The following is a 24264-nucleotide window of genomic DNA, read 5'->3' as shown; positions in this document are numbered from 1 at the left end:
ATCAAATCAATTTATGTTTTAAAGTTTTACGACAAATAAGGCAGCAAGTGCCTTGCAGACGAAAATCCCGCCAACGCCCAAACCTTTCCTGTTTAAACAATTATGATTGGTGAATTGCATAAATTGATCAAAATTGTAATCCAATCAAAAATAAGTTTACAAAACCTTTCCTTTTCCACCATATTCCCTCGTGTTCCAAGACCGACAAAGGTATGAAGAAGAACGAATTCCTAATTCTAGAACAAAGATATAAAAAATCGAACCTTATAAACTAGTTATCGATTCCATAATTGTTTATTTAAAAATTATCATAGTTCAAAAGTCGATACTTATTCGACGTAAAATGAGGACTTCAACAGAACACTCGTGCTCTTTTCCCGTAAAATTTTTGTGGGATGCGTAATGTCTCCCCTAGTGCAGAGTTGTTTGTTACTGGCAATCAATCAATATGTGTGTATTTTGTCTGAAATTAGATTTGTCATTTTAAGTCATGTTGATTAAAATATATTACTCCGTAAAGTACTCCAAATTATGACTATTAGTATTATAATTATTAAATTAAAGGCCCTAAAATAAAAAAAAAATGAAGAAAACTATCATTTGGGAACTCCACAGGTTCTGTATCTGTATAAGTACTGTGTGGATACCAATACTGGCTTTAACACAACGATAGAGAGCGCACTGGAATTATTGAGGTGTGAAGAGCAGTTTTGAAGCACTTCAATGCTCTATAGTCGGACTTGAGCAACAGAAGTCTTTCAACCCTCAGATAACAGTATTGTTGACTCCCAATCTGGCAAGCGAGTTGATTGAATTGTCCAATTTACATTAGCCGACTATAAAATTTACTGAGAAACTTTATGCAAATTGGTGGACAATAATTGTGAATTCAGTTGTGTATAAAGGGAAGGACAAACTTGATAAGAACTTGGTGCCAAAATAACTGAAATAAAAAAAGGATAGGTACTATGCCCTGTTTTTTTTTCCAGCCGCCTCTCATGAATATGTCTGCCAAATGTCAAAGGTCTGACAGTCTTTACCAATGAAATAGACTCGGGTCCGCCAAATCATATATCAATTTCGGGTGTTTTCACCATCTCTGTTATGTTACTTGTTATTGTATTATAATATGCCTGTCCATAAATCAATAGAAATGAAAACTGCCTGGTACTGTGTACTCTGAGGTATGGTCAAAGGGACTATTCCCGGTAAGCCCTTGAAAATGTAACATGACTGATTAAAGAAGCAATCATGACAATAAGTGCATATATCAACTGCCTTCCAGAAAAGCAATGTTTACCATGAATATCATTAAACAACACATGTACAGTACATTTAAAAACAAAAACAACACAATAAGCTTAATTAATTGATTTTTGTTTTTGTTTGGACAAACGAAAAAATCTGTTCAGTCAGAAAAAATCTACAACAACATTGTCTGACATTTGGTCAGATAGAAACAAAAAATGTTTGGCACAGACTGATGTATGACCGAATAACCTGCATATGACAATCCTCCACATATCACATATCTAGTATGATAAAGTAAGACAATATTCATCAATATTGTCCACTTAATCAAAAGAAAGTACTATTAAATTTGTTAAATTGTAGGGCGTAACCAGTCATGGCTGATCCAGAAAGGTATGTTTGATAAATTTATCTTTATGAAACGTTGAAATCTATTTCTGGTTAATTCTGTTAAATCCATCAGTACCTTGAATTGGCATCAATATATACAAAAAGTTCTTCGTTTTTCAGTTCGTTGATAACGATTTATTAAAAAATGAAATTTAAGGAGATAAAATTATGCCTTGATATTATAGTTCAAATGGATTTTTTACAAAAAATATTTTAAAGTCATCTCAAAGAATAAAAAATAGAGGTAGTAGAAAAACCTCATAATTCAATTTCAAAAATCTAAAGACAAAACAATTCCACAAAGACTACATTGAAAATTGAGAAAAAACTACCCCCACTGAAAATTGGACGTGGTCTTGATTACTTAAAATTAGAATATTTAAAATAAATTATTCGATACTTGCATGATTTGTCAACACGAAATACTCCTCCTACATGATGAAATGGTTACAAGATTATTCCAAGAATCTATTTTACCAACATCCCTGAAAAAATCTACACAAGTACACACTCAATCACAAAAGAAATGAAAAAATATTTGTAGAAACATATTACATAATGAAGCTGTGTAATTTTAGATGCAGAATAATTTCACAAACTTACTGTCTAGTTATATTTCAAAACAAAAGTAAAGATAAGTGTCATAGCTAGTAGCTGTGCAACCCTCTTTTATAAAAGAAATTGTTATTTTTAATTAAAAAAATGTGTGGTATGTCACTATGATTGCCAATGAGACAACTCCTCTTGAGAGACCAAATGACACAGAAATTAACAACTATAACGTGAAGGTACTCAAATTGCACCTATTTTGACAGTTTTTTTAACTACGTTTTTTTATGATCAAGAAAATAAAAATCCATTTTGTGTTTATGTTGTAGCCGCATTCTTCTTTATTGTAAAGGTACACCAATTTGATTTTCAATCCATATGAAATCATAGAAAAATTGGTCTGAACTTACCTCCAAATCATCAATGATTCTGGAATGAGGAGTACCCAAATTGCATCTATGCTTAAAATCGCATCGTCAAAAGTTGAATAACAGCTTTTGTTTAATTTCTTCAAATATTTTGAACAATTGGATATTTGTCCATGCTTACTCTTCATTTTTTTCGAAATTGATACTTGTAACATATTGTATTTGCTTATTTTAAAAAGATGACGTCGCATGGCGACGTTTCCGTACATGTTGATTTTTCAGTAAACACTTCATCTATTGATAAATACTGTGAACGTTTTGTAAATATCTAAATATTTTTATCTATGTTGAAAGTTGTGCATAGTTTCAAATCATAAAAATACAAATTGTTTAGCCTCTAGAAAATCTTGTAAGGTTATTGCTGCTTTTTTTGCTAAATAGGTGCAATTTGGGTACCTTGACATTAGGTCACTGTACAGCCTTCAACAATGAACACATCACATATTCAGCTTTAAAAGGCCCAGAAATGACAAATGTAAAACAGTTCAAACGAGAAAACTAATGGCCTAATTTATGTACAAAAAAATGAACAAAAAATAAATATGTAACAAAGCAATAAATGACGACCAATGGATTTAGTGTAAAGACGTCATAAACAGTCAGAAAAACATGACCTTGTGAAATGCAAACAAATTATATTTACATCAGACCTAAGCATTTCTTTTTCTCAACACATTGTGTTGCACACTTTAATGAGATATTCAAATGCTACATGTACATCACAATGTAAATCATTTTAATATCTGTAACTGTTACAGCAACCCAACAACTGTTGAAGAAACTGATCCTGATGTAGAGGAAGTAGATGAGGAGGAGGAAGGTAATTAAGAGGAATGAATAAGTGTAGTATGGCTTCACTTTCTCAGCCTTCATATATCAAATATGAAAAGAATATACATAAGAATATCTGACTTAAATTTATTTGATGAAATCATTGTTTTTTGCAATGCATTAATACTTTTAAGCATATTTTCAGCATTTTATTGAAAAATCCTATGCAAATTTTAAAAGTATAAAAAAAAAATCAATTGAGGAAAGGGTTAAAGGATTACAGGCATGTCGAAATTGATAAGATAAGAGAATGAATATCCCAAGAAGTTCTGATTGGGCCAAAAAAAAAAATAGGTGTGTTTCCGGTCGCCCGACCGACCCTAATTTTTTGGCGCCGACCCTAACTTTTTTTTCCAGGAAAAAAAAAAAAAAAAAAATCCGGATTTTTTTCGTTTTTTTCCGGAAACGGTTTTTGTTTAGTATAGCCTTTGAATGGCATCTTTTAAACGTTTGATTTCAAATAAAATTTTAATACAGTAAGCATTTGTGTGATACAGATTGAAGTCAAACAACGGCATGGCTTCTGCTATGGCCATCAGTCAAAGTGTGTTTAAACAGTTTTTATTGACAAAGGTCTAAGTCATAGTGAAAATTATACATTTATTTTCAGAGCATAAACATTGTTTTGCACATTAAAGATTTATACAATTGATTGTTGATACATGTTAATTTTGCAATTGTGATAAATTTGTTTTTTTATATCATTCAATGACTATTTGCATTCTACAAAATGCAATATTTGCCTCACATTATTTGAATGTTTCGGTTGTTTCGATGTTTATAATTTGTTCAGAATTTTATAGGAATAAAATTGACAGTATAACAAGTTTACAATGTTTTGGCATTTACTTCTGACAGTCTTTTCTAATACAAGAGGGAAGCCAAACGTTCAATTTAGGATTAAATTTAATTTTAATATCTGATATTTGCTCAACCATAGCCCCAAAACTCAATTTGTAATTGATTTTCTTTTAAACAGCTAGTATATAATCAAAATTTCAAAGATTTTCACCCATCCCTCTATCATGTTATTAATATTTGGTATTTGTAGAAAAGCTGGCATCAGTTCTGTGAACTAAATTGTCTGAAAGAAACTGATTATAAAACAGGTCTTTGCTGAGACAGACTTTGATGGGCTTTCTGTGTAAGACTATAGCCTGACCCGTACAGATGGCATATCAGTTCTGAAAAGTTTGAAAATTTTATAAGCTGGAAGTCCTGGCCAAGTCTTCTGCAACTTTTGAACATGGACTATTCATATCTTGTATACTTTATACAATGAACTGATGAAAATAACCTGAAAGAATAACAAACTGATTATAAAAATACACAAAAAACAACCGAAGCAGGCCAGTAAAAAAAAAAAAAAAAAAAAAAAAAAAAAAAAAAAAAAATACCTACCTACCGACCCTAATTTTTTGGGGCATGCAACAGGAAACACACCTATTTTTTTTTTTGGCCTTGCTTGAGAAAATGCTAGTTAAGAAAAAAAATTAACATCTGCAGCAGAAAACCTTTTTCATTTGCATTACATTGTTCCTAAATATGCATTTGATTTGCCACTGAATGAATGTTAGACATCTTTCCACCCATCACTGCAGTACATGAATTGAAAAACTTGTATACTATATATGTAAATCTTCAATCTTAGAAAGATACTCTCTTCAAAGATAATGGTATTGTAATTTAAGTTCTTTGACTTATTGATTGAGTTGCATTACATCTCTGGAATTTTATTTAGTTTTCCAACATTGTTTATTGGCTTGAACTACTATTGTAAAGTGGATGTAACTTGAGTAGCATGTGAATTGATAAATGATGTTTTATTTTCTCTAGAAGATGATGTTCCACCCAATCAAACAGCTCTAGGGCTGACCAGTCAGCTAATGCAGAATCCACAGGTTCTTGCAGCACTTCAGTCCAGAATGGATGGAATAGTTGGTACACCTTCTGGATATATTCAGAGGTATAATTCTTCTCACAATCCAAACTTTGACATGAAAATTAATATGAATTTTGCAATGTTCTCTGGCTTAAAAGAGTTGTTGCGAAATCTTTTCCCTTTGTGGTCCTTAAAGAAAATCTGCTGGTTCCACTATTATTTCTAATGCAAAATACTAAAATTATGTCAGTCCTTTGTAAAATTTTGGTGGTCAAATCCTTAAAATCTGTTGCCTTTTCAATAGATTTGCATAGTATGTCAATATTTTTGAAAGAAATGTTATTTTCAAATGATAAATGCAGATATGATTTCAATATACATGATATTGTTTTAAAACCTTGTAATTTTGATACTTTAAAATTGCAGTATCTACTCTAGATTTTAAAATTTAAACAACAGATGTTCACTTTGGAGTAAAACCTGAAAAGGGGTACAGAGAACAGGCACAAATTATTGTAGCAAGGTGACAGTCTTCACGATGAACTGTTAAATCTACAGGCCCAGAGCTCAATTTTTGAAAATTTTTAGTTAGATTCTGTTGACCTGTAGATATGATTTTTACAGCAATTTTACAAGCCTGGGCTGCCAGGGCTGCCATTCAGCGTGAAGACTGAGGTGATTGTTGATTAGGCAATAAGTCAAATTGTTATGTTTCTTTATTCAAGTTGGGAAATAGTAAGTCATTAATGTCTTGTCTCAAGATCAAGAGACTTAATTCTTTGCTTATTTATTTCTTTATAATTATTTAATTTCTTTCAGTTTACCAAAGTCGGTCAAGAGAAAGATAAAAGCTCTGAAAAAACTACAATTTGACTCTTCCAAGATTGAAGGTGATTTCTACAAAGAAGTCCATGAATTGGAATGTAAATATGCTACCAAGTATATACCACTTTTCGAGAAGGTAAATTTAGCTTCATGCTTGTCTTCGTTTACAGGATTTTAAAAATGTTTTATTCACAAATGGTGTATATTTAGTATAAATTTGATGCCAAAATATTTGAAACCAAGTTAACTTTCTTTGTATTTTTATCAAATTAGTTTGTTAAATTTTATATTAAAACTGAATAAAAAAGACCAGTTTCTGAGCAAAAACAAGTCCCTTTCATACATAGACACTGGTGTGAACTAGCCTGATTCTTGAAGCTGTTAAAAGTGTATATACATGTATATATATAAGGATTGTTCAATAATTATATGGAAGTGAGATACTTTTCATACCCCAACAAACCATAAAAATAAATTTTCATTTTATACTTGTAACTCTTCCAAAATTAAAGGAAAATGGTAAGACCCAGAAATATTTGATTTGAGTGCCTTACGTTCTTCCTACTACCACAACCCCAAATAAAAGTGAATTTTAAAAATAAGAATAAAAATCAAAAAAGTCTTTAAAGGAATATGGCATTTGTTATTTCAGAGATCTAAAGTTGTAACTGGGGGAGTAGAACCAACAGATGATGACTGTGATTGGCCAAGCGATGAAGAGAAAGAAGATGAAAAGGTGGCTCAACTTTCGGTAAAGATATCTTTACCATTGTTGTTTATGTAGTTTCTTTATCTATTTATTATTCTGTATGTATGTTCAAGTAAATTTCTTGTCTGATTATGTCTATCTCTTTGTGTAGTGTACTCGTACATGTATAACACTTTATTTCAATCATTAACAATATGATATAATGAGCCTTTTCAGTTCTGTATCAACTTCAGGCATGGGGTAATCGTAATCAGTAATCTGTAATCATGTCATTTCTGATTACAAGTAATCGTAATGTAATCGATTACATGGCAAAAAACAGGTGTAATCATGATTACTTTTAGATTACTTTAAGATTACATTCATCAGATTACTTGATGATTACAAATCTTGTATAAATATGAAAATAGTTTTTGATAGACAAGATGAAAATAAGAAAATGTTAAGCTTGAATGAAAAATCATGGAACTTAAGTAATCACAATGATGGGACCTTGTTTAATGTGATCATCTATATAACAAATTTGTATAACCAAGTGTTTTATTTTGTTTTAACAGTTTACAAAAAGAAATTTACTGTCCAATATTTCTTTGTGAAATTGAGCTCTTATGATACAAGAATATGCTTTGAAAGCATTTGTTTTCCTTGATTGAAAACTTCTGATATCAACTCCAATTTCATCATGTTCATATTAGTTTACCCAATATTTTTACATAAATACATTGAAATTCAAATGCAGAAAACATTTAGTTCCTATTTGACTTTGATGGTCGGCATAAATATATAAGCCCACTTAATTCAAAATGGAAGTTAAAACCAGGTTTCATTTATTGACAAAATAGAATGAATTTTATTTTCCATAAATTGTGTATAATATGTGCTTTCTTATTTTTATTCTTTATTAACTTTATTAGCCTTAAGGCTCACCAGTATAAACAAGTACAAATATTGCAAACAATATGCATAGTAAACAAAAGGTGACATCAGAAGTTTCATCAATACAATAAACTGTTGCTTAATATAAAGAGAAATGTATAATCTTTCCTAAGTTACAAAACTGTTTTGTGTTTTCACCTGACAATAATTCTATTAATTTCAATTAGATCAAGTATTAAAAATTTTCAAACAAATAATGACAATCAACATGATCAACGACTTTTAACTTTATTTATAACGTTATTAAGACAATAAAATTTTAATACCCAAGCCCACCCATTGTTTGTTTAAAAAAATGGAAGTAGTGATTAACACCTGTAAAAACATTAATGGATGTGTCAATTATGTCCCAACAGACAATAAAACTATACTTAATTAATTTTTCCTTATTTTCAGTTTTTTTGTTAATTAGGTAGTTGGTTACAATTTGTAGTTAAAAATAAAGTTACATCTTTTACATAAAGAAAGGACACTTGTCTATAGCTATTTTATCAAATTACACATTTTACACTGTAACTGTAGCTGTCTTGTCTATAAATTCTTTTAAAAGATGAATAAATTAAGGCTTTTAAAAAAAATCACCAAAATAAGCAGATAAAAAGTTATAAAAAGCTTTGATATAGCAATATACAATGTAATCATAAGTAATCTAAAGTAATCATGATTACAATAAAGAAAAGTAATCTAATGTAATCGATTACATATGAAATAGGGTGTAATTGTAATGTAATCGATTACATTTTATTAGCAAAGTAATTGTAATTTAATCGATTACATTTTAAAGTAATCGACCCCATCCCTGATCAACTTTAGAACAAAATTTAAGAAAATTCACTGTTGAAAATCATGTTAAGAGAACAAATAGAAAATCTGGTGAATTGCATTGATGAAATGTGGAACATATTATATTAAAATGTTTTAGGTTATGTATAACCAAGGCCAGTACTATGCTCGTTCCTGACCTCGTTACTCATCTTGCTAGGTTGGGAGAACTTGCTAGTAGCTTTCATTTGAATACATGTCAACGTAACACAGATTCAAAGTTCAATATATAATGTTTATTAAATCAGCATTCAGTATAGTTTATCAATCACAATAATCACATAAGTTCATGAGACATATTAAAACAGCATGTCTTATATCAAATCCAGTACAACTGTCTAAATCCAAGTCTAAAACACAAGTGTAAACTACAAGTGTCAAAAATACAAGTGACCCAACTACATGGTCAACTAATATATATATATTGTTTTTCATTATTCAATTTACATCACATAAATACTCAATATCTAATTTACATAATAACGCTAGTTTATCTATTTTCTCAAATATCAAGCCTTTGTGACATCACCTAAATTAACTTAAAAAGTAAGAAATCCCTTTTTGTATATATAACACTTTTCTAATCCTTAATTCTCTTATTGTCATTTAGCCCTCAGGGGATCACTTAATAATTTGCTTTACACTTATCTAAAATTGTGAAGATTTATATTAACTATTTATCAAGTAAATTATTTCTTAAGCTAGTGCTAAATATCTTAACTAATACTGAATTATAACAATTATTTGTATTCCACATTTGAACATTCTTGCATCTAAAATATACTGGTTATATATATGAAAATGCTACTGTCAGCAAGTATCAATTTTAATTGAGTAATCATTTAACCTTCATGCCCAACAAATTAAGCAAAATTCATGTTGAATACATTATAGCAATACCTATATCAAAGACTTCTTTGTATCTACATCTACAATTTTGTAAATTCAGTAATGGATTCTTAAGACAAATTTTTCTTTATTACATCAATAAACATAGAAATGTAGTTTTGCAATAAAATAAACCTCTTGTTATAGGATGAAGTGAAGAACAAAGCTAAAATAGGAGATGCAGAGAAGGCCGATTCTGAAGATAAAGAGAAAAAAGAAGATAGTGAGTACTGTTAATAAAAATAACTGGAAGATTCTATGATAATGTAGATTGATGGTCAATTTCTCTTGGAATCATTTACACTCTAAATTCTAAATTGTCCGTCAGCAGAGGAGTAGCTCAAGAAAGGGTTCACTTTTGTAGTCCTCCACATCACACTTTATTATTTTTCATTAGAAATAAGTTGATTTCATACCAATTTAGATTTTGATCTGAGTGATTTTTACAGTTTTCATTACCAAAACGTGTAATCTTGTGTTAAATTATATTGGACTTAAATCATTTTGTAGTCTGAAAAAAATGAATTTCTGAATATATTAAACAAAGACAAAAATCAGTTACTTGGTGTGTTTTCTTAGATGAGGAAAAGTCAAATGAAAAACCCAAAACAGGTAGTATAGCTGAGCATAAATTAGCTTATATATTTGTTTTGATCAATCAAGCTATAAGGAGATCCTTCATTTGACTTCATTAGATTTTCTGTTGCTTAATTCATGCAGGAAAGTGTAGTTTTAGTTTAGTCATTGAATTGGCAAATTACATCCCTAAGGCCTCTATCATCATTAATTTGTGGCTTGCTTTAGGTTTTATATTATGATGCATGCATTCATTGAATATAGTTTGCAGCCGATTGCATTGAGTGTGTAGGCAAAGGTAATATATTTTCGGTTACCGTATCTTGCTTGCTAGCTGAACCGTGAAGTCATTATTAGGTAATGTATACTACCTTCATTTCAAAGTAGCCTAGTCCTACAGGCAGATAGATTGGTAATCTGTCAGACAAGCCTACTCTTATTAAAGAAGGGTAGTTTACCTAATCTACTAATGACTTCATGGTTCAGCTAGCAATCAAGCTAACAAAAGATACTATCTTTGCCTATACACTCATTGCAATCGGCTGTAATATAGATTTTAGATTTTAAGTTTTCAAGTTATTCAACAAAGTAGTTTTGGATTTTTACATAGTAGTTTGTCTTAACAACAGTCAATCTTAATTTCAAAGGTCAATTGTACATTTATACAGACAAGGTCACACTATTATAAGCTTAAACCAAAATCTAAGGGATATTTTATATATAGTAAATATCCTGTGCACAATAAGTTTTACAGATCAATTAAAATTTAGATCATATTGTATAAGAAAAAATGTATTTTTTTTCCCATAATTTGAAACTGGCATTAATACATATGATATATCTATCTTGATACATGTTTTCTTTCAAGATGAAGGAGCTGACGTCAAAGGCATTCCTAGCTTCTGGTTAACAGTTTTCAAAAATGTAGATATGTTATCTGAAATGATTCAGGTAAGGCGACTCAAACTTAATTTATAGTTCATCAGACTCCGGCCATGAGAGGTGAAAGAATTTTATTTGAGCAAGATACATTAGAGTCCCATGTACATAAATCTTTTATTAAAACAGTCTTATTCAACTTTAAAATTTATACAAGTGGCCTCAGATTAGTAGATTAATTTTCACTTGCCATAACAAGCAAACAATCATAACTTCTGTTTTTGCACTGTAGCCTTGGGTGCATTAAGTTTTGCCCTTGTCTACATGGACATATTCTCCATTTATTTACATTTGTTTTGAAGATGCATGAAATATTTGTCACTCGATGTTGAGCAAACAACACTGTATGAATCAGTATTTGTTATTACTCAAATAAATATGTTTTAACAGTCAAATTGAGATCCAACTAATTTTAGTTTTAATTACACATGCACCAATAAGTATTAACCATCTGAACTACATGTTCTTTTATGATAGTAGTAACGATTTTACTTAAATTACATTATCTTTTTATTTTAGGATCATGATGAGCCTATACTCAACCATCTACAAGATGTTAAAGTTAAATTTTTAAGTGGGGAAGAAATGGTAAGTGTTTTAAAATAATTAAGGTCTTGAGTGCTTCCAAAAGAGTTGTTATAAATTGATTGCTTTCAGTCCAATTGATTTTCTGTCTGAGCATAATATACTCCTTGAAATATTAAAAGCAAATCATACTTTCATATTCTACAAGAAGTTATTATTAAAGCACATTGTTATACGTGTTTTCCCTAGCCAATCAGAGGTATAAGTTAGGTTGATATACTTGAAACAATATTGCAAGTATATGGAGTTACTTATGTATATATATAAGCTCTTCACATCATTATTTTTTTATTATTTTTTAAGCTTAAGCTGTCTCAAAGAAGGCTTAATGGTTAATGTGCTTAAGATGGGTGAACGGTCTCTGTCCTGCAATCCTTGTAAACCGAAACGATTAAACAGAAAACATTCAACTTTTAATCTCTTCTTACGGTTCATTAAGTATACTGCAATGTTAGCAATAATACTGTTGTATAGTATTGATTTGTAGTATTTATAGCATTATAACATGGAACACATTTGAGAACATGTCTTGCACTACATAATATTTATATCATTGTATGTAATGTTTCATTGCAGGGTTTTACATTAGAATTCCAGTTTGAATCAAACAAATTTTTTAATAACACATTATTAACAAAAACATACACAATGAGATCAGAACCAGATGAAGCGGATCCATTTTCATTTGAAGGTCCAGAAATAATTAAGTGTAAAGGGTAGGTAGTATAGTACTTTTACTTTATAATGGAAAATAGGAAAAGATGTTCTCTAATTTTTGTGCTATTTTCACATTTCCTGACCGGTGTGAGAAGAATATTTCTCCTCACTAGTGAAAAATCTTCTCGGCAAATGATTAGTTGAAATTTGATTATGACGTCAAAATGTTTTGTTTTCTTTGGAGTTTTCCTATTGTGACGTCATAAAAAAAGGCGACCATGCCGCATATAAAGAACACAAGTTTCTGAAAATCTTTGAAAACGAAGGATAAAAATCATTAGAGAAATAGATTCCGACACTTTAACTTGTTTATTACGATATTTCTCCACTCTTGACAGTTAAATTTTTAATTATTTAAAAAGCTCGGCAAGCCTCGCGCTTTAAATAATAAAATTTAACTGTCTCGAGTGGAGAAATATCGTAATACACTTGTTGCCGTGTAGGAATGTATATGTCTAAATTTATAACAGCAATTAGAATATATTCATTATTGATAAAAATAAAAAAAGCTTTTCACATCTTTATTACTATGTAATGAACAGATCAACACTACGATAAACACACAGTCTGCACCGTTAGCCACTAGTCCTATGCCCCAGACTAGTGATATATTAATTCGGACTGGTGAAAATTTTCAAAATTTTCTATAGTCATATAGGGACAAGTTTTGATATTGAGTGTCCGGACTAGTAGATGAAAAAGTTTTTGGTGCAGACTGAACACAGATCTCAAGCTAAATTAATTTTTACTTTCATTAGCTTTATCAAGTTAATGTACACTTATTTGTACTTGAATGTTGCAAGTATAGGAGAAAAAATATGCAAAGATATATACATTAAGTTTTAATATGAAAATGTTTTTGTTGAAGTCCTGTTGTAGGATAATTACATTTCAACAAGTGTTTCTAAACATGTTTTTCTCAAATTTCCTTTTCAGATGTGAAATAGATTGGGTTAAAGGACAAAATGTAACAGTAAAAACAGTGAAAAAGAAACAAAAACATAAAGGACGAGGAACAACTAGGACAATAACTAAAACCGTACAAAATGATTCATTTTTCAATTTCTTTAGTCCGCCACAAGGTAATAGGTTTAACCATTTATCTGTTTATGTACTGACTGATCACTCAAATACTTAAATTATATTATTTATCTTTGCTAGCAGTGTTTAAAATGTATTTATGCCTCACCTAGGGTGTCTATTTCTTCCGTCTGTCCTGCTTCAGGTTAAAAGTTTTTGATGAAGTTAAAAAAGTCCAATCAATTTCAGAGATGCAACTAATAGTCGGACCTAAGGGACAGAATTTATGCAGGTCTGGCAAAACTGGTTGCTGTGCAGGACCTGATGGCTGGCAATATTTTAGTCTGCTTGGGATCCGCCAAAACTTAATTCCCCGTCAGTCCCGGCAGAGTATTTTGTTTATAAAATTGTGATCATCTTTAATAAAAGTAAATTTCCTGTTCCTTGCTTTTTCTAACTTTAGGAACCAGTATTTCCGCCCAGTGACAGTCTTTGTAATATGTTTATTTCGCCCCTAACCATTCCCCATATTTCCATCATGTTTCTGGTTTTAGAAATTCACTCTTCAGGAAGGAGGTCTATTAAGGATTATGTACCCTTGTGTTGCTTCAATGATAAACATATGGAAATTTTATAGAAAATCCACAACCTTTATCCTTGTTTTATCATATTTGGCAATTTGATGATCGATAGATATAGGATTATTACATGCAGTGCTAGCATTGATTTCCTTAAAACAAGTTTATTAATGTAGTTATTGGTTAGAACAAATAAATATATGTACCAAATCAAGTACACCTTTTAGGGTGCGCTCAAATTTAGTTACTCTGCACGAGGTATTTTGGAATTTACAGGTTGGTTAGAACTTTTTGTAAAAAACAAACACAAGCAAGTGAGTAATCTATGTTTCAAATTTTATAACAAAAATCTCTGTATTAAAGGCTGTGGATTTTCTATAAAAATCTTGGTTTATTTGCCACAAAATACTCCTTTTCTATTAAATGCAATGCAACAGTAAATAATAATGCTTTGCATCAAGTTTCCTTCTAGTATATGTTCAAAATGGCCTGTCTCTATTATTCGTTATATCTGTAGTTTTGATACAATTGATGTTTAAAAAATTCGTACAAAAATGGCTACAGAAGGGTACATAAACCTTAAGCATAGTTGATAAGTTCAGGAAATATGTCATGGCCGATAAAATTTGTAAGTTGGTCGGAACCCAGTAAAAGGCCAAACCAGTCACCTATACAAGTTAATAAAGCTATTTAGCTGTCCTTGTACGAAAAGGAGAAATGACCTGAAAGGTCATTCAACCCAAAATGGCAAAAGTGACAATCATAATTACTTTATAACAACAACATGATGACATGCACAATTTGCATTTTGCACTGGAAACGTAGCAGTACCTGCGATAAACTACAATTGTTATGAATCAATATAACACAAAATCAAACTTAACGTTTGTTCAATAGCATCTCATTTGATTTTTGAGTGAAAATATAGGTCGGCAGAAATGTGATGGGTCTGGCAAAACTTGGTACCCTGTAGGCCCCAATGTTTGACAGGGAAAAAAACGTTTGCATCTCTGCAACTTGAAACTTAGTATACATGTTTCCTAAAATATGATCTTTCTAATTATAATGTCAAATTTTGACCCCAATTTCATGGTTCATTGAAAATGCTAGCGTGTGTGTGTCATCTGTGTTCTATGGACACATTCTTGTTACGATGATCTTCCAAGATTTTCATTTTTAACAATACCCCATATTCCAAATATTATTTGGCATGAAACTTTAGAATTTCCAAAATGTTTGAATTATATGTCTGAGTAATCATGGTAATTTGACAACATGGAGTTTATTAACTTTAAATATCACATACAATTGCATCTGGATTATAATTATACTTTGTATAATTATTCAGCAAAGGTTGTGTGTGTAAGCTTTAAATTGATGCTAGAATGCACTAGAATCTACAAGGTCAGAAAATGTTTAAACTTTACATCAATAGTTCAGTTTTAACAACCATGTGTTTCAGTTAACTAATGCTTTCATTAGAGAATATCAATACCACATAATAATTACATTTCATAACTATTTTTACTTTATCATTAAAAATGCAGTTACCCTACAACAGGTACAAGATACCAGTTGACATTGCACAGAAAAAAAACACACAAACTTGAATTTGTTATTTCATGGTTGTAGCTTGAAAAGTAATGAAGAATTATATAATTTAAATAAATTTTATAAGGTTGTAAAAATGTTCAAACCACACAAATTCTTTAAAGGAAGCAATTCCACATTTGATGCAAAATGTACTTTGTTTATTAAAAATTTAGTACTACATGTATTGCCATATATTTTTCAAAATCATTTCAATTTTATTTTCAGTTCCTGAAGATGAATCAGAAATGGTACGTGTAATGATATAGTTGTGTATTAACATACATAAATGAATCTAAACATTTCTTTTTTTTTTTTAGAAAATACCCTTACACTTCAGGTTGAAAGTATAGTCTTGTCTTTTGACAGATTGATACGGTCAACTATTCTCACTTTCTTTTTGTCAAAAATTTGGTTTTATTTGGTATTATATTATCAGTGCATGTTGTTATAATTCTATCAAACAATTTCAGATAAACAAGATTAATTTTGTGAATGATTACAGACCCTGCATATAATATGATTAAACTAAAAATCATACAAAGAATAAAATAGGAGTTGAGGCATTCAATTAAGAAGAAAAAGGTTGGGCTAAATTTCCATATTTCCTTACAAACAAATAAAGCACTAAATCAAGTGAGCAAAGAAAAATTTGACTGTTAAGTTTTACACTATTCTATATGTACGTTTCAATAAATGTGTAATTACGATAGTTGATTGTTTTTTACGTACTATGAAATACATTTTTCTGTTTTGAATATGCAGGATGAAGATTTAGAAGCATTATTAGCAGCTGATTTTGAAATAGGACATTTTATAAGAGAGAGAATAGTGCCTAGAGCTGTATTATATTTTACTGGAGAGGCTTTAGAAAATGATGATGATGTAAGTTTGTACAAGATATTTCAATATTTTTAAATTGTCTCTTGTTCCTTCTAGGCTGTCAAAAAAATAAATGCAATATTAGAGAGAACTCTTCATAAAATTCCACCTTTAGACTAGTGTAATGCAAATAATGTGTTTGGTTATCTTTGAATTTTATTTTATTATTTTTTGATGGGAGGAAGGGGAGGTGGGGTGATTTTTTTGCATTTTCTGTATTAATTGCAATTTCAATGCCAAACTTTTGGCTTCCAGCGCACCTGGTTGATGAAGGTAAGTCCTGAGAAGCGCTTTGCACACAGTTATTTACTAATCTGCCGTATTTTAAAATTTACGTTATTTTTATTTTTGTTTGCCTTTTTGTCATATGATATATATCCCCACATCCTTTCTTTTAAATAGTATATAGTCAACCTGTAACTAGTCAAACAGTCAAAATGAACATCAGCCAATATAACTGTGGTAATCTAACCGATGTGACAGGTTTCATTGAAGACAACAACGGATGTCGGAACATAAAAAATATATATAAATGCCATGCCATCAGTCTACTTCATTATTCTCAGATAACACTTGAGCTTTGGTTTGATCTTCTTTCAGTGAATAAAGTATTAAGACAAAACCTTTAACACACATTGAAATGAAACCATCATACTAGACACTCCATATCCAAAACCTCTATATATTTTTTTCTCTGGAGATTTTTTTTAAAAGAAAAAATAAAGGGCTCTTGTCATGACAACTTATTACTTTGTTTTTTAGTAATAATTGAGAGGGGGGAAAAAATCACTGAAAAATGTATGGGCTTCTTTTTGATTGTGATTATTTTGCATACATTGATTTATTTGACACAGCCACCCATAATATCTGAAACTCTTGATATTTTAAAGTAGAGCATGAGTGTTTCTGAATAGGACAGACAATTTCCTTTCCATTTGCTGATCAAGTTTTGCTATTTAAGGCTTTTTGAGCTGGTGCATGCTATGGGTTTCTTAAAGTGTTGTTCAACACTTCCTCTGATTTGGTGTGCATGGCTTTCTTTGTGATATTTGAGGAATTCCAATTTAAATGATATGCACCTTTCTAGTGTGCAATTGTTGTCTTGTGACCAGCTGTCTGCCAGTATCTATTTGTCCAACAAATATTTTCAGCTTTTTTTCTAGGGAACTTCATATTTTGTCTGTAGCTTGACACTGACGAGTTTTAAAGTGTGTGCATTTTTTTGGTACGATATGTTAAACTTTCTTGGAAATAAAATTATTTCACATTTCCTCAACACTTAAATAGACCATATTTGTTCAGCAGCTTGGCCACAATGAGTTGTAACTTTTAGGTTCTGTATAATACCTGTCTTGTCAGCCTTGTCCATTTCTACAGGCTTTCAAAAACAACCGTTTCCTATTTTCTTTTTCTCTTTTTTTTTTCCATCAATTTTTTCCTTCTTTTTGGCTTAATAAATAATGAAATTGTATTGGTCAACAGGTTCTTATTTCACTCATCAGTTTCATCCAATATAAGAAAATTACCCAATTGTTGAGGAGGATGCACTTTTTATTGCAACAAAAACACTTGAATATTAGGCCCAAAAAAATATATGTCTGTTTAAAGTTACATCATCAAAGTAAATAGGGTAGGTAGGTCAGTCGGTATTTCCATTTTATTTTTTTACGCCATGATTTTGAGTTGTGTGGTCCCAGTTGTCCATGGGCCGAGTTTACTCGTATTTTTAATGATTGGATTATTTCCCTTGGTTATTGGTTGAGAAAAAATGGCTGCAAAGTTTTTATTTCATTACACGACTTGCGAGTTTCCTTAAAACAGCTGTCATATACACAATTGTGAACATAGGGATGTATCAGGCAATTTATTTAATTTATTGGCAACCCTTACATGCTTTTGACACAAGTTCTATTTATTTTTCACTTTACGACAGGGGCAAAATGGCAAAGGGTCGGTCGGGTAACGATAAACAGACATATTTTTTTTATTGGCCTTAACATAATAGAAAGATCACAGGGATTTATTTTTGGATGCCTTAACCAACATGGGAAGTTTTTGTTAAACCTGTAATTGAGTATAAATTCAAAAGACTAATATTTTTTCAAGAACTCGATGGTAGAGAGAAGTGATTATTATGTGGAGCTTTTGAAAAAAGCTGAATTGTAATTGTTCATTTCCTAGGATTATCAAAATCAATGATTTAATAATATATGTAACTAGGATTGGAAAATTTGAAAAATGAACAAATCTAGATACTGAAATCTTTTTATTTTTTTATTTCAGTTTGATGAAGAAGAAGAGGAGGTAAGAGTTACTGATAAGTTCATTGTTCTCACTAAAGTGTTATACAACCAAGTCAAAGGACTCACCATTTTGGCTATGAGGAGTCCTGTGCAAAGATGAATTATTGCTATAAAATTATCTAGATTTATGTTTGATAATATTTGTTTTTAAATACAACTTTTGAAACAATAAAGGTAATAAAATCAGATATATTAATTCACTGTAATAATTGGAAAGCACTACAACACAACTTCTGGATTCAAGTGGTGACTGGGGTATGTGATATGTTCATTTATATTTGAATTCTTCAAGAATTATATATATTCAAACTTTTTTTGTCAAGCAGTCTATGTCAAACTGTTTTAGGATTTGTCTGACCGAAAGAAAAATTTGAACTTTTCTACTATATATTCAACCAAAAAATCTTGGTTTTGTCCGACCAAACAAATTTTTGTGACATTTTGTCGGTCAGACAGTTTTAAAAAGAGTATCCACCTTACATAACTTTCTTAAAAAGCCATAATAAACATGTTTGTATATTTACAGGGTGAAGAGGAAGGTGAATATGATGAGGATGCAGACCCAGACTATAATCCTCAGGTAAATATTTTACATGATTGTGCATCTAATACACTTTGATTTGTTTCATTTGCTTCTTGTTAAACAGTCTGAGAGACATCATTATCCATTTTCTTTTCATTTGTGAGAAATGGGATCTCTCAGAACTTTTAGATACATTTTACCATTTTAAAGTTTCTTCCAAAGAGGTGGAACCTTTTCAATTTAGTTACATTTATGCCATACCCACAGATGCTGGGGGCCTTGTGTACGCCAATTAGCCCGTCTTGTATTTAGTAAGGGCCAAGTGGTCTATATAGTTCAAAAAATATATCACTTTCCTGTCAACCTTGAGGTTATGAGTTCAAGTCCCACAGGTAGCCAGTGTGTCTTAATTGATTAGGATCATGAGAATAATGCAAATGTTCTTGGTTCTCTGTAGGGACACTTTCCTACATTAAAAACTGGCTGCTTTGAGAAGTCTGAGAGTGGTGTCAAAATGTATTTAGTTAAGCTGATCACATCAACATGAATCTTAAATCTTGAATCATATACTTATCCAGATTTCAAACACTGAACCATTAAATCTTAGTGTATAATTACTGTGTTGTCATGTCAACATGTCCATTGTGAAAATTACATTTTTTTTGCAAGTTACCATTATGACTGATTAAAGCTCACTAAACAAGGATGCATGATAATGCAAGCTGGACATGGTTTCCTCTTTTTCAACATGTTGGGTTGTTTTACTAAGGGGTTTCAGATGTTATTCCTTAATCAGCTTCTACTACACTCCTATTTGAGATAGTTTAAATACAGTTATGGCAAGAAATAATGTTTGAGGATTTATGTGTTTGTGGTTCTGTGAGAAACTTCAGCAAATAAGATAGGACTATATATTTGCCTATAGGTAAATTGGTTTTATGAAAACTTATGAAAACTGATCTTAAACATTCATTATCATGAAAATATATCAAAATATCATTCAGCATCTTGTATCTTTAAGCTCAAGTTATATTTTATTATATGTCTGACTGAAAGGGGTAACTTTATATATATTTATAAAAAAAATAAACTTTCCATTTTTGTAATTCCTCAAAACTTTTTATTTTATTATTAATGTGTTAATATTATAAGTATCTTCTTTTAGGATGCAGCTTAAAAGAAAATAAAAATAATTGGTAATTGTTTTGTTGGTTTTGTATTATTTTCATGCAAGAAATTGTGAACAGGCAAAAGGATGACATTTTTTTCTCTCCAAAAATTGTGGTTTGAAATTGCTAGATCCATCATTTCCATAGGAGGAGTAAGATAACATCAGATGGCCTTTAACTTTTCAAGAATCCCAATAGAAACACTAGGTAAATCTAATTTGAAAGTTATATTTGATTGTCTTTTTGACTTAAATTTGGTAAGCACCATTACTTTAAATAAAACTTCTTGTAAATGCCCTGATGGCCCCTTTTCTTGATTTTGCTTTCTTAAACTATTCTTATTGAGTTTTGAGTTTTCTCAAGCAACTTGTTTAAAGTCATTCTAATCATTTTAAAATTAGATTTGACTATTAAGTCTGCTCTTGAAAAAAATGTTACATGCATTACATTCTGGTGGTCTATGTCATTATTTATTCAGCAGTCACATGAGCAATACATAATTCATGGAAACACATTGTCATAGGTCTGCATGCCTGTTAATCCATAAAGGTCACTGCAGAATTAAGATGTCTCACAAGTAATGCAGACTTCCTTTATTTAATTTTTGCAGATGTCATATCTATAGGAAAAAGGATATTGTTTAGAATCTTTGTGAATTTTTGGGATGTTTTAGCTTACATAGAGTAATGATTGGTTAATATTTACTAAGTAGTGGAAAGTTAGCAAGTTGATGAATTGATGTTTCCAGAACAATGGATACGCTTTTGCAATTAATGTATTATTTTTTTCTCCTTCTTAAAGTGATTAATGAAGGTAAATAATAATGAGGATGAAGGTGAATTTGTGACTGCCTTTTATCAGCATCTCCTAAGCTATTGAATGGGCTGCACAAAACCTTTTTAATGATGGAATTTTCAGTACCTTATGGCATTTAATGATTATGCTCCTCCTATGTATTTTTATTCTAATGATAGTTTGTGTCTTGAAGCTAATAAACCAGGACTTTGTCATTGAGTTCTTTCTATAATTGGAGTTGCATTCCTACTTTAAAATTGCTTCTTTACTGCTCAATGTATTTAGGTAAAAAACGTAAATAATCATTATTTTTTATTCTTCAAGATAAATAATAACACCACAAAGACTACATGATTTAAACTAAGTAGAGTGCTTTACCATATCCACAACTGATGATAAACTAATAAAACTTTAAACAATTTCATCACCTAATGGCGCTGAAGTTTATATTAAGTGTTTCCCTTGTCAAAACATGACTGTTTAAGCTGTGCTTTTATTTATTCCAATCTGAGAGAATTCTGCTTGTTCACAACTTCTAAGTATTGATGAAGAGCGTGTTATCCTTTTCAGTCAGTCAGTGTTTATACTCTGTTGCTTTGTCTGTTGTTTTTGCATGTACTGTAATTTTTGGGGATAAAATTGTATTAAATGCAATCAATACTGTTATACTATTGGCTTTAAGATCTATATCTTCTTGCCTTTGATAGTTTAAAACCAAATAAGGAGATGTGGTATGGTTGCCGATGAGATAACTATTTAAGTCCAAATGAAATGGATGTAGGTAAATACAGGCTACCGTACGGCATTCAACAATGAGAAAAAGCCATACATTATAGTCAGCTTTAATAGGCCCAGGCATGAAAAAAAACATTTCAGTGTGGTCAAATTCTTGAGATCATATTCAGCAATTCCCATAAAATTTATTAATGAAATGTTATACTCAGATATTCAAGTTGCATAATAATTTATATTTGAAAAACTGTACTTAATTTTACAATTACATTACTTGTGATTGGTGTATGAATCTTTCAAGGGATTGTGCTTGATTTGGGTACCTTAACTTATAGTTATCAGCATATTATAAGAACATGTACAGCATTGGTTCTCTGTTAAGTTGTTTTAGGAAGTTCCTGGTTTTAGCATGATTTCAAGTCTGCATGATTTTACATATTTTTGTTGACTGAAACATGCATCTTTTATTTCAAAGTTAATGATTTGAAATGGAGAGGGTTCAGTTGTTTTGTTTTTGTGACATTTGGCTTTGTGCATGACTTGTAAATGTTTCATACTAGATGCCTGGGCAGGTACTTGATATAAGTTTTGTTTGTATTGTCCAATGTGTTCAATGAACCAAGAGACAGCAAGTTTTTACAACCACAGAATGTTTTACATGGTTTATGACCACCTGGTTTGAAAAGACCGTCTTTATTATTAACTCTTACATATAAACTGAACACATTTCTGAAATTTTGATATTTTTTTTTACTGCATAATTTGTCAATTGCATAATATACATCTCTCCTCTACAATTGTAAATTTTATGGTTAGATTACCTAAAAAGTACAATACTCTAAATATGAATGATTGAAATAGTGTAAAAAAGTTGATTTGAAAGTGATTCTTTGGTTGTTTGAATTCTGACATAATAAAAGAAATGTGTTTTTGGTAAATGATATTAAAGTCAAGACTGACAATACCATGGCCAAAAATAAAAACAACCAGCAATACACAATTAGCCCAAATAGTTATCAAAGGTACCAGGATTATAATTTGATACGCCAGACGCAACACAATATAAAAGACCAAAATAAACAAAAGTGATCTCAGGTGCTCAAGTTGTTGTAAGTCGTTCAGCTTTCGTGTAGCAATTGTTTATATTGAATGCATTTTTTTTTCTTATACATATCGTGTAGCAATTGTTTACATTCATTGCATTTCTATTTTCAGACTGCCGGAGGTAAACCAGAAGAGTGCAAACAACAATGAAAAAGACATTAGAACAAACTTTTATCACCTCATGTCAGTCATTTGTCAAATTTTTATTATTTTTGTCTAAACTTTTGACATAAACCATATTCATCTTTGTTTAGAAGACAAAGTATGCATCAGATCCGGTCATGTATAGTAATTAATGCATAATACGCTGATGAAGTGCATTAGCTTTGGATGCTTTTAACCTTGTTGAGGAGGAAATTTATGCATCTCAGAAATATTAGAGCAAATTGATTTATCAATAAATTAAGATTTGTGTGGTATTTCAAAATTGTTAAAACCATATAATTTAGTACTGTACAAATAAATTATTGCTTTCATGGAGAAATATTTTACCGTTTGTTAAATGAAGTAGCAATGATATTGTAGCCAATAAATTAAAAATTTATGTTACTTGAGAAAGAAGAAATAGGGCTGGTTTTTCATTTTGAAATTGAGTGGCATCATGCTACCATTCTACCAATTGTTAATTTTACCAAATGCCAGATTACCTTGGACCTGAACTGGATTGGTTTACTGCTGCTCTTAACAAGTGGAATATTTGAACACTGAATTAACTTAAAAACCCATATTTTTGTGGCAAAAGAAAGAACTAACACTAAACTATTTACAGCTAAAAGTTGCTATGCATGGCCAACAGATGTATTCTTAGCATATTTCCATCAATATACAAGGTAACTGTTCAAAACAACTTTATAAATGGGCCAGGGATACATTATTATGGCTGTACCATTTGTTTGTTTTTGGTTTTTTTTGAAGAATTTGCTTTATTTTGTTGCTTGATTGAAAGCTTCATGATTTGCTTTTAAAACTAGCTGTAAATCAAATGTTTTGTCATAAGATACAAGAAGGGAATATTTTTGTATATGTGTGATCGAACATCAGATAAATGCATTTAGTTTTGATATGGTATGTTTCAATGCTTTAATATAGAAGTACAAAACATGTTCAAGATCTACAATTCAAAAAGAACCATGAAAGATTGATATTAGTTACTGTGCTTTTATCTTTAAATAATAAGGAAAGATTTACAAGTATCGTTGTTTCACAATCCTGTTCATACAGCAGCATGTAATTTGAGTTC

The 24264-nt window shown here is 30.4% G+C and overlaps 1 protein-coding gene across 6 annotated transcripts; it reads left to right on the top strand.

Annotated features, from left to right (window-relative positions):
- Nucleotides 1–144: 144 nt before the first annotated feature.
- LOC143082506 (nucleosome assembly protein 1-like 4) lies at nucleotides 145–23589 on the top strand. 6 transcript variants are annotated; one of them, XM_076258207.1, is made up of 18 exons: nucleotides 145–210; nucleotides 1615–1644; nucleotides 3377–3438; nucleotides 5286–5415; nucleotides 6151–6292; nucleotides 6809–6907; nucleotides 9659–9734; nucleotides 10091–10123; nucleotides 10956–11038; nucleotides 11546–11614; nucleotides 12188–12327; nucleotides 13265–13410; nucleotides 15745–15767; nucleotides 16282–16401; nucleotides 18682–18702; nucleotides 19228–19281; nucleotides 20390–20420; nucleotides 23136–23500. In XM_076258207.1, the coding sequence occupies exons 2-17, from the start codon at nucleotides 1628–1630 to the stop codon at nucleotides 20399–20401; spliced, it is 1227 nt and encodes a 408-aa protein (XP_076114322.1). In that variant the 5' UTR covers nucleotides 145–210; nucleotides 1615–1627; the 3' UTR covers nucleotides 20402–20420; nucleotides 23136–23500. The 6 variants fall into 6 exon arrangements, with proteins under 6 accessions (XP_076114322.1, XP_076114320.1, XP_076114321.1 ...); XM_076258205.1 differs by lacking the exon at nucleotides 20390–20420 and having other exon boundaries at nucleotides 5289–5415; nucleotides 23136–23589; XM_076258206.1 differs by lacking the exon at nucleotides 20390–20420 and having other exon boundaries at nucleotides 6809–6892; nucleotides 23136–23589.
- Nucleotides 23590–24264: the final 675 nt, after the last annotated feature.

The sequence above is a fragment of the Mytilus galloprovincialis genome, chromosome 7 (assembly GCF_965363235.1).
Source record: "Mytilus galloprovincialis chromosome 7, xbMytGall1.hap1.1, whole genome shotgun sequence".
In the NCBI taxonomy this organism is placed as follows: Eukaryota; Metazoa; Mollusca; class Bivalvia; order Mytilida; family Mytilidae; genus Mytilus; species Mytilus galloprovincialis.
Note: the sequence above shows the minus strand (reverse complement) of the source record. Positions and strands in the feature narration are given on the sequence as shown.